The following is an 11,832-nucleotide window of genomic DNA, read 5'->3' on the forward strand; positions in this document are numbered from 1 at the left end:
TTAAAAATATTTAGTCTAACTGCAATGTTAAGTTTAAAAATACTTAGTCTAACTACAATGTTAAGTTTGAAATATATTTAATCTAACTACAATGTTAAGTTTTAGATATATTTAATCTAACTACTACAATGTTAAGTTTTAGATATATTTAATCTAACTACTACAATGTTAAGATTAAAAATATTTAATCTAACTACAATGTTAAGTTTAAAATATTTAGTCTAACTACTATAATGTTAAGTTTAAAAATATTTAGTCTAACTGCGATGTTAAGTTTAAAAATATTCAGTCTAACTACGATGTTAAATTTAAAAATATTCAGTCTAACTACGATGTTAAATTTAAAAATATTTGGTCTAACTACGATGTTAAATTTAAAAATATTTGGTCTAACTACGATGTTAAATTTAAAAATATTTAGTCTAACTACGATGTTAAGTTTAAAAATATTTAATCTAACTACAATGTTAAGTTTGAAAATATTTAGTCTAACTACAATGTTAAGTTTACATCATAATATGTGCAATTTTTTTGTGATATATATAAGGGGAGTCAAATGCCCCCTTTTGTCTATTCCTGTGGGTGCCTATGCTCTAGTGTCTAAATAGGTACACCATGAGCAAACTTGTATAGTTTTAGTAGTTTAAAACTGTTAGTTATGTGGAGTAAGTGGTTCATCTTTAGATGCATTCTTGCTGAGCCAGCAGGACAAATAAAACTGAAGTTAGTAATTAAAATTCTTCCAGTTTGTTAAAATAAAATGTAGATGCTTGTTTTTATTTTTTAATCACTTTTTGTTCTATACAACTGGTTCATATACACTATGTGTGTGTGTGTGCTTAATTTGTTAATACACACTTCAGGATTTAGGACAAAATGTACATTCTAATTTGAACAAGTCCTCTTTCTTACATTCACTAACTTATTTTATGGGTTTTTATCAGTGGTATATCTAGCAGTGGAGTTAGTATCATTATTGTTGGCCTAATACATCTCATTGTATATGATATGTTTTCCATTTCATCACCAAAACTATTCAGTTGTTTATGCTTTACCTGTTTTCATCAAACCCCAAAATTGCTGTCTTTCGTCAAAGATATTAGTTGTTAAAATACAACAACAAGATACATTCAATTACAGTGCAGATCAAACTGTTGATGAATGTAAAATGTTTAGGGAAACAAAAGTCAAATTTAATCAATACCATATTAGCTTACATTAGAAAAAAATATGTACAAAATTTAGGAGTTATGTCACTTTTATTTCACAAGTGTTTAACAAAAATTGCAACTGAAAAATACAAAGTTTTATTAATAAGTTATAGATGTTGGAAGATAATCCTTATTAAACATTTCAACTTTGTATGATTTCGTACAAGAGCAGAAACATTTACAAGTGTAATTACATATAATACATTCTATCAAGTATTTGTAATCATAAAACTTTTTTAAAAAAAAAACTCTAGAATCAGAATGATCTTACACAAAAGTCTAAATAAAAATTAGTAAACCAAAATTTAGAAAAATGTACACTCAAAATAAAGAATTTTGTACTTTTCTGGTATTGTATCACTTGTTGGAAGTCTCGCTACTGAACGGCTAAGCTTTGAAATCTCTTCGAATGCATTATTTTCTCAAATTTTTATACATAAGAATTCAAACACCCATCAGAAAGCAAATATGATGGGCAGACAAGTTTTCTTTTTATTCTGGTGTGAAGCACTTTAGATCATTTATTATGGACAAAAATCTTCCTTGAAAAAAAATTCACATATACATTAGGAGACAATCAAATGTTAAGGAATGATGATGATGATATTACCAAAATATATCTTACTAAACCCACAAATTCATCTTTTTTCGTTTAAGACGTCTCACTTCATGCTGCATGATTCGTAGAAGTGTCTAATGAGAAAGGAGATTACAGGTTTTAGAAAAAATGTCAACAATAAAATATTTTCTTGATAATTATTCAATCTATATGGTTCAGGTTTATCAAAAGATTGTTTTCTGGTCCTCGAGTTGTAAGACATAAGAAAATTCTACTTCTGAAATACTCAAGATTTTTGTTAGTGTAGAGTAGTTATTTGAAAAAGCTTACTGGATAAGTTACTTTCCATTAGAGGATTCCTTAATTATTCATTGTTCATAATGATGATGTGTTTATTCACATGTAAAATTATGTAGTAAAACAATACAATAGACCAAATTCTTGTAGCAAATGATATATCTGTCACAGTAAGGCAGTTGGTAGTCTTAGAGTCTCTAAGATTTAAATAATCTTTATAGATCATGTTAGCTTTTCATCTAATGGTTATTCAACTCACCAAAACTGCTAGAAAGTCAGATACCATGGCCATGTAGAAAACATTATTCCAACTAGTTTTGGAGATAACACCAGCTAAAAGTGGCCCAATCGCAGCTCCTGTAGGTCATATATAAATACCATCACTTGGCTATTGTATTAGGTTCAATGCAATATGCATATAAAGCACACAATATTCTACAATAAGTACTTTGAAATTCCAAATTCAAATACAATACTTTACCTCTCATTGTAGCTTTCCTAGATTTGTGCTGCCCTCTATAGGTGCAATTTTCACTTGTCACTAGTTTTGAGGATCCCACCTAACATCACGTGTTTAAACATGGTATAGTTTCATTGTAACATGCAATAACCTCCACCAATAGGAGTGTGAGACATCCTTTATACTGTAAAGCACAATCATCACTTCTTGATTTGCCACTTGTGTAACAACGTCTTTTTTTTTCACTCCTGAACTTTTCAGATATAGACATTTTTCAGTCAAAGTACCACCAAAGACAAGTATCAGTAACTTCCACTTTATCTGGTGTAAAATAACATGACTTTGTTCATGCTAGCCTATCAATTACGTTGGCTTTTGGTTTGTCTTTTGAGAGAGGTGATGGCTTTTATGCAGTGGGTGGTGGAGTCTTTTTCATGCAGCCTGAGCCTTCTTTTGTCACTGACATAATTCCACCTAAGTTTCTTGTTTGTAACAGAAGGGATTTTTCCTATTTTTTCCTTCCCTACCTTTGCTTCCTCTTACACCAGCATTGTCTTGTTTCTACCACAGCATTTTTTAATTATTTCACGACTAGGTTATTCAGGTATGTTTTTTTACATATTCAGTTATTTTTACCACATCTTTTGGGCATACATGCCTCGTTCTCCTTCCTTTGTTACCTCATATGACTAGGCATGAATTGTGCTTGTTACTTTTCTGTGACTCCTAAATTTTGGAGTTGTCAGATTCTCTGTCTTTTGTTTGTCTTTCTTAGGCTTAGGTTTTCCTACCTTCGTCTTACACTCACTTACTTTTCCATTATTTTTCCTCCTTTCCGTGGTAATCCACCATTCCCTTGTTGGGTTTTCAATGGATGCTCATTCACTTATCTTTTCTACAGTGGTGTGTTTATCTTCATTGGATGTATGATTTTAGTGGCATGCTTGGATCTCTGGTGTCATATGTTGTGTCACATGCCAGTGTTATGCTTTATCTTCAATAGTTTACTGTCTTTCCAATGCTCCTTCTTTGTCTCTCTCTCTGTAACCACTTACATCCTTCCACTATTCGTAGACTTCAGCGCTGTCAGTCTTGGTCACGACTGTCCTATAAGCTGAGGGTCAGTAGGGCCTGTATCCTCCATTTGTGGCCAATTGTTATGTATTGGGATTTCTATCAGAGACCTTTAACCTTTGATTTTTCCTCTCCTCCTCCAATGTCACCCGTTTCCATTATTTTATATCCTCTAAGGGAGCTTGTTTCTTGCCAACATTGGATGGGTTTCTCATTCTTTTCCAAGTTCTTCTTCCTGTCTTTTTTGTGGTTCCCAGGGAATATGTAGATAGGTGTCAAGTCTTGCATCTTTTTTGTCTTTCTTTGCCTTCCTGTTGTGGAATTTTTGACCTGTTGGTGGTCTTTCTTCCCAGGTTGTGGGATGACCAAGGTGAACATCTTGGATACTTCTTTTGTTGTTGGGCTCTGTCCCAACTAAACTCCTACAGCCACCGTTCTTCTCATTCTTTGGACAGTGGCACATCTGAGTTGGTTGATTCAGCTTGTAGGAGTCAAGTCTCACACCCATTTCACTTGTCATTCATTTGGGTGTTTTTTTGTGTATGTCTGCATGACCCAACCTTCTACTCTTGTTTTGAGGGACATAGAGCAGTTGGTTTCTCATGCCATATTATCTCCTTCCCTCATTCTGCAGGAGGTTCTCTCTCTCTTTTTGGGACTTTGGCTTTCATGGAATCCCATATCCCCTTGGATCATGCTCATATGCTATGTCTACAATGGACTGCACCTTCTCTTAATCCTTAACTATTCTCCTTCCTTGCACAAAACTTCACCAGGTGATTTGATAAAACTACTCCCATAGTAGGTATTCTTCTTCCTCTCATCTGGGTCTCCTTCTGTTTCCAGCTGCCACCTTGACAAAATGGGTGGACATATCTCGACTCTCACATGAATTAGTGGCATTGGTACCATGACATATTGTCCCTTCAAATCCATCTCTTAGAAGTTTTGGTGGTACATCAAATTTAGAATTTTTTAGGATGGTTCATAGATGTCCCTCAATGATACATACAGTCAATTCTGCAGTTGTCTCTTACTGCAATCACTATGGGGACACTTCCTCTTCCATCAGCTTTAACTTGGGATACATTCTGTCAGGATTTGTCCAGCTTTTTCCTCCATGCCTACCCTCCTGCTCGTCTTCTTCCTCATGTCTTCCTTCGTTCTGGACACTCCAGTTTGAGGCCTCCTGATAACAGTACTGACCAGCTCAGCCATGGTTTCCTCTATTGCACCTTTTCCTGTCCTCTCTTCCTCTGTCACTCTCCCTACTCCTTCAACCTCTCTCATCCAGCAGTGTGATCACTCTGACTTCACATGTGGATTTTGTCCAGTCCCTTGCAAGATATTCCAGACTCTCTTTAGATGTAGCCTACTTTCTTGTTCAGATCGTTTTTCCTACCTCCTTTTCTATCCTTGACAAGGGCACACATTCCAAAGTTGGTCTCTGCATTATGTTTTCTTTCATTCTCTTCCTTTTATCCCCATCTTTCCGAATTTTTTCGTTGGCTGTTCAAACAAGACTTATCGCCTTCAACCATGGCTGGTTACCAGACAGCTCTACATAATACTTTCAGGTTTTCTCATTATTGTCATGTATTCCCCTCCCCTGTCTTTTCTAGGTCCTTTTTTTTTCTTTTTGCCACCTTTTTCCTCCTCATCTTGCAGTCCTTCCTTATTTGAACCTGAATATATGCCTTACCCTTCCTGTCTTTGACCCTTTAGTCTCTTGTTCCTTGCACCATCTTTTGCTTAAATCTTACTTCTTACTTTTTCCCTCTGACTGTAGGAGATATGATGTGTATTCTATTGTTGCTTCCTGTATTTTTCCTTCCATTTCTCAATTTTATTCTCTTTGTATTCTAAGTTTTTTTCTGTTCCATCCACATGGTTCATTGTTCTTTGGACCGCTCTGTTCCTTTTCATGGTTTATGCTCTCATCTACTTATTCTTTAGAATTCCTCATCTTCTCGAGATATTTCTCCTATTACTCTCAATGGATGGCTACAGAACCTAATCCATTTAACCTATGCTTCTTTGGATGTAAGTTTACATTGACTCTTTTGAGTCTCCTCTTACCAAATTGGACACCTTACTCTCTGCGGCTCTTCACTTTCATCATCCATTGAAAGAGTTTGTGCAAACTGGTGTTTATACTATCCCACTTACTTTCATTGCACATTTTCTTCATCATCTGGATATAGACTTTCTCCCATTACCATTATGTCCCTTACTGGCTCTGAATGGGTAAGTTCTCTTTTTTATATATCTAACCTCTACAATGGCCTATTTTTATATCTCCAGATCCTGCTCAGTGGCGAGTGGTATCTGTCCAGGTATACTTTAACTCCTTACCATGCATCCTTTAGAGATGTATGATGCTCACTGACAAGATTGGGTGTTCCACAAGACTCCTCAAGGGTTCCTTGCAGTATATTGCTTCATAAAAAAAGTCTGTTCCAGACATACCAACTCATGGACAACCATGAGTAAAGCTGTGTTGGAATTACTGCCCATACCTCCAGTCCTAGTTGAATAAACCTGGACCAGCCTGCTTTTCAAAATAGGATTTTTATGGTCACCCATCACACAATCTTAGGTGTTGTGTTCCTCCAGACTTCCCACTGCAATGTCTCTTACCCTCTTCTAGTGGGAGTCCTTGCCACTTACCAGTTCCTAGCCACTGGAAAGGTGGACCATAGAAGCTTCCTCCTGAGTGTAGCCACTTCCACTCAGACAAGAGTAGGGTGGTGGTGTTCTGTTGGTGTAGATAGTGAGTACTCTCCTCCTACTGCAGACCTGGTTTTGGACTGGAGTTGACCCACTGAATATGGTCTGACACACTGTAGCCATTCTAAACCATCTGGTGCATCCATTTACTGATTGGAGTTGTGACTTTTCCACTTGGATTAGCAACATGTATCTTTACAGCAGGTGAAAAGTATACTCTGGTTCATGTATGGTGCAGTCTCCCACAAGTGTGACCCTATATCTTAGGGTACCACACTCCATGAGTTCTTTGGATACATTCTAAAGAATGCTCATCTAGGTAACTTTTGCACTGGTCCCTCCACTTTTTCAGTGTGGGATTCTAACTATTATGTGAGAGGAGGTAAGGTATCGTTAATATTTTCCAACACTGCAAATGTATTTCTGATAGAAACTTACACTTCCCACCCATCCTCTCCACTTAAGGTGCATCTTTTTTTTGCCTAGTCTCGAAATGATGATTGTGCTGTACAGTATAGAGGGAGTTAGCTGCACAATGAGGGTGTGTTGCACTCTTATTTGCATGGTACAATGCAGATATACCACATGTATACACATGATGTTAGGTGAGAGACTCGAGGTTGGTGGAGAACAAAACTGGTGCATATAGAGGGCAGCACAAATCAAGGAAAGTTATTATTTTCAGTGTTGGAAAATGTTAAAATTTACAATGTTTCCATCCAAATTTACTGGAGATGTTCCTTTAAAAACAAGGATTAACTTGTAAAACTGACAAAAAACCCTTTTTCACAAATGTAACAGTGTAGTTGTTTTAAATGATTTAAAAAAAAACAGAATTACTTTCAGTAGTTTCTCTTCCATAATATAATGTTATACTGCTAAAAAAAAGGTTAATTCTGATGTAATAACCTACTGCTTTTTTAGTACAATTTTTCAGAAAGTTTATTCTAACAGAGACTATTCCAGTTGAATTTTTTATAAAGGGTTCTGTTAATTTCCATTATTTTGTATTATGTATTTCATAGTGAACAGGAAATGTAGCTTTCATGGATTTTTTTTACACAAATCAACAATTACATTAACTAATCTTAGAGAATTTTAAAACCAACTATGTTTTGCAAAGTCAACAATATACACTTGTATAAATAAGCATTCTCCGACTCAACAACAGCAAAAATTGTAGAGCACTTTGAAGGAACCGCATGTGGTTTAATATACAGGAATATGCGTTATTTTATGAGGAATCCAGAAGTGTATGCTAATCTATAATCGAGTAACATCCAAAGAAGTTATTATTAGTTTTGTCAGTACAGTTGGGTGTTCCTTTTTTATAAAATGGTTAGAGCACTGTTGCAATACATTATCTATGGAACATTCACCATTCCTGAACTTTTTGCAAAACCTGAGAGGAACTGCTGAGGTAACAAGCTAGAATCACTAAATGTTTGTTTTTGTTGAGATCAAAACAGAGTTTGAATCAAAGTTAATCTGCAAATATAATATAACAGAATGTCTGAGGTGTTACAAATGTAGCAGGTGTGAATGTGATCATGATGGTACACCAGTTGCTCAAAACTTTAGCCATAAGAGAGGTAAAAAAAGTTTCAATGGAGAAGGTGCTGTCAAGTTGTCAAAGAAAGTACGCCTGCATACGAGAGAGATGAACTCTGACAACTTGCCTCAAATAGGGAAGAAAGAAAACAATTCAAGAAAGAAAGAAAACAATTCAAGATCATATAAGGAGAGTAGAAGACTTTTTCTGAATGAAATGTAAGAATATTAAAGGATAAGAGAAGAGAGGAGTACTAAAATAATGGCAAAATAGCTTGACCTTAGCAGACAGGTGGTCCACTTTGGTAGGCTAGAAACACCTTAACAACTACTCAGATCAAAGATAAAAACAGCATGGTGAAATTATATCTGGATGTAACTCACTCTCAAGCTTCTATATTACACAATCTGATGGGATACCCTATCACATACCAAAATAGTCATATTTTCTGTCATGAGTCAGATTGCAAATTATGGTAAACAGTTATAAAAATGTTGTACAGATTGTAAGGAATAACTGAGAGTTTACTGTAAGAGTTTAAGATTTTTCATTGAAAAGCTTACCGATAGATCCTGTTCCGTCTATAATGGCAGTAACGGTTGCTACAGCTTTAGCATTTCCCATCAGTGACTTATGTGTTCCCAGTTGTGCAGACACTGCTGTCGTTATTAAAGCATAAGGACCATTAACTGCAGCTCCACCTATCACCTGAAGAACTAAAATTAAGTTTTAATTATTTACTAGCTGTACTGCTATTCTAATTTATCATAATATTGTCATATTTAAATCCCAAGCTAGTAAACATCACTACACACAGAGCAACAGGTATATAAAAGCCAAACGAAGTGCTTATTTAATCTCTGGTCATTACAGTGTCACTATTTTAACATAATAGTCATTACAAATGTATAATGCAATACACGTTTAATGTTCCTTTATAACAACCTGTTAAATACATAACAGAATACAGAGATTGAGTCCATAATACTAAAATAATCTTGGAACCTTGCCATGTCATTTTAGTCCATGTCACCATTAGAGGTCATGCTTTATCTGATGACCAGTCATTTTAACAATAGCCCTGCAGTGTAGTTTCCATTGCAAAAGGCTCTGTTGTAAGGATGTCATGTTCACAGCACATCACTCATTCCTGATGCCTTCCATAATCAAACTAGTGTACAAAGACAACTGTTTTCTAGTACCCCTTTCAACAGTCCAATTGCACAGAAATATTTTGTGCTTGAAAGGGCTATTAAACATCCTTCACAAAAGTGATCAGCTTTTGATGGTTTCACACTAACTACGAAATGCCAAACAATGTAAATTTTGTTATTACACATGCCATTCCACTGCATATTTAAAGTCATTTCAACAGAATGTACTCAACTCTCTGTACATATTTTGTTTTTATTGTAGTCAATAAAGCAGTATATCCTTCACCTGTTATTAGCAGAAGAATTAAAAATATTAAAAAAAACAGGAATAAAAAATTTCAGGAGTTTCACTAGCATCACATGATGAGTTTGGTAAAAGGAACTTTGTGTGTTATTGACTAAGTATTAAATATTCCACCCTAGTCTTGAGAATAACACAGTAATTACTCAGTGTTTCTTATTGGATTTTATGTGTCTTAACATTTGTTTCTGCAAAAATAAGGGGGTGATTGAGTCTATCGGCTTCCACACCCTTGGATCTACCACTAGCATATCACTATGAATTATCAATTGGCTAGTCATGGAATGGGTTTCATTATCTGATGTAAACTATTGTGTTGCTTATTAAAGTATTATACTGGAGGATGATCTTAGGTAACAATTCTTTACATAAAAACTTTTTTATAAAACTTATAATTTTTGTAAGTGTGGAAAAACTGCCACTTCTTGTATATTGTTTATAGGGGTGGGTTATTTCTTTACTTGTAAAATTATGAATCAATTTAAAGTATGACAAAAAGTTAGATCAAACTATTATAGCAGAAGTTATATCAGTCTTAGAATCTCCCTAAGCTTTAAATAGCCATTACAGATCCTTTATATGTGAAACTGTCAGTATTTAGAGTATTAAACAATGAAAATAAGTGTTACTTACCTATATTACTGAGAGTGCAGACACTTCCAAAGGCATCATATAAAAAAAGCTGTATTAAAAAGACAACAGATAATATTACACACATAGATACATATGATAAAGAAAACTCAGCACAAGAAAAGTTTTTTAAAACAAAATAAAAAATACCCAAAGTTATGTAAATAAGGAGAATTATGTTAAAATTATACTATATTGGTATAAAGATTTTCTTTTAGAATGAGATATTACCACGTGCATGGCTAGTTTAAGAATGATGTGTCTGATTAATTTTTGTTATGAATAAGAAATTGTTACTATTTGCTAATTAAATTGGGAATGTATGAAAAAAAGCCCTAGAGTTCAATACCAAGAATAACTTAACAGTTTTGTGGAATGTGACTATGTTAAGTTTTATTAGTTTTAGAAGAAACTGTTAAACGAAGTATCACTTTGTTTTTTGGTTCTAAACTGTGTTTAGGGTGTTGTTCTATAAATATTTGAAAGGTGATTATTTCAAAGTAATTTTGATTTTTGAAGTGTAACTTTTTGTTAGAAACTTAACTGCTAAAGTTAGGTTTTTGGTAGTTTCAACATTTCAAGCTAAGCTTTATAGGCATGGCTCTTAAAATTTAGGCATGGTCAGGAGGTTAGGGTGCTTGACTCACAAGCTGTGGGTCATGGATTTGAATCCCCGTCCCACCAAACATGCTTGCCTATTCAGCCATGGGGCATTATAATGTGACAGTCAATCCCACTATTCTTTGGTAAAAGAGTAGCCCAAGTGTTGGCAGTGGGTGGTGATGACTAGTTGCCTTTCCTCTAGTCTTTCACTGCTAAATTAGGGATGGCTAGCATAGATAGCCCACATGTAGCTTTGTGCAAAATTCAAAACAAACCAAACTTTAAAATTAAGTCAAAGACTTATTACACAGGACTGCGATGGTTTTATTGTCTCGACATATTTACATGTTCCAAAGTAATTCCTGTACGCTGAATCCAAAAATGATATCCATTTTTCTCCATCACATACACATTTTTCACAAAACGTCATAATGCAATACCTAATAGAAAGACCACAACACATAGTTTTGAGAACAAAAGACGTAGAGTTCACAAAAAAATCTGGATGAATGAAGATGCATATTCGTTTGACATCAATGTTTTTCCATTTTCTTCAGTTTGGTAAAGGAAATAACAATTTGAACTAAGTAAGAGTTTTTTCTTCCTGATTTGTAAAAAATCCTTACGTGATTGAAAAAAATTAATATTACTTTTGAAATCTGTGTAGCTGAATTATGGAAAATCCATTATTAGAACCAAAACAACTTTTATGAAGTTTAAATTCTTAGGCCTGCGTTATTAGGTTAAGTAGTTGTGGTCTTTCATCTTGTAAGAACAGTCTGTGTAGCTGAATTATGGAAAATCCATTATTAGAACCAAAACAACTTTTATGAAGTTTAAATTCGTAGGCCTGCGTTATTAGGTTAAGTAGTTGTGGTCTTTCATCTTGTAAGAACAGTCTGTGTGGAATAAAATATTGATTGCTTTGCTTACATTTTGCAGACTTTCCTACACATTTAAAAAAATGTAAAACATTATTACAGCAGTAGAAGGCCATTAGACAGCAAATTTAACCATACGTGCATAGGGTTGATCCATTGCATTGAGACTGAATTGGAAAATTAATGTTTACTATAATTCTCAATTTACTTAGTGCATTTTGACAGCTTTTAGTAAGCCATTGCAAGTATGTTTGGTAAGATATTGCAGTATGTTATACACAAAATTAAGAATTTTTAATAAAGTATTTCTGCTAAAGGTTTTTCTCGGAATTTACTTTAATCAATTTGACTGAGACTCTGACTAGGATGAGTGCAAGGTT

At 34.4% G+C, this 11,832-nt stretch overlaps 1 protein-coding gene across 1 annotated transcript in view; it reads right to left on the reverse strand.

The window, feature by feature from the left end:
• Nucleotides 1-549: 549 nt before the first annotated feature.
• Nucleotides 550-11,832, reverse strand: part of LOC106472713 (glucose-6-phosphate exchanger SLC37A2-like) — a gene marked incomplete at its 5' end in the record, with an annotated part of 33,144 nt that continues 21,861 nt past the window's right edge. The window contains 4 exons of the mRNA XM_013933364.2: nucleotides 550-1,904; nucleotides 2,327-2,424; nucleotides 8,447-8,599; nucleotides 9,972-10,020. Coding sequence (XP_013788818.1) covers nucleotides 1,836-1,904; nucleotides 2,327-2,424; nucleotides 8,447-8,599; nucleotides 9,972-10,020 — 369 coding nt within the window. The remainder of the gene's footprint in view (nucleotides 1,905-2,326; nucleotides 2,425-8,446; nucleotides 8,600-9,971; nucleotides 10,021-11,832) is intronic.

Source organism: Limulus polyphemus, unplaced genomic scaffold (genome assembly GCF_000517525.1).
Source record: "Limulus polyphemus unplaced genomic scaffold, Limulus_polyphemus-2.1.2 Scaffold5543, whole genome shotgun sequence".
Taxonomy (NCBI): Eukaryota; Metazoa; Arthropoda; class Merostomata; order Xiphosura; family Limulidae; genus Limulus; species Limulus polyphemus.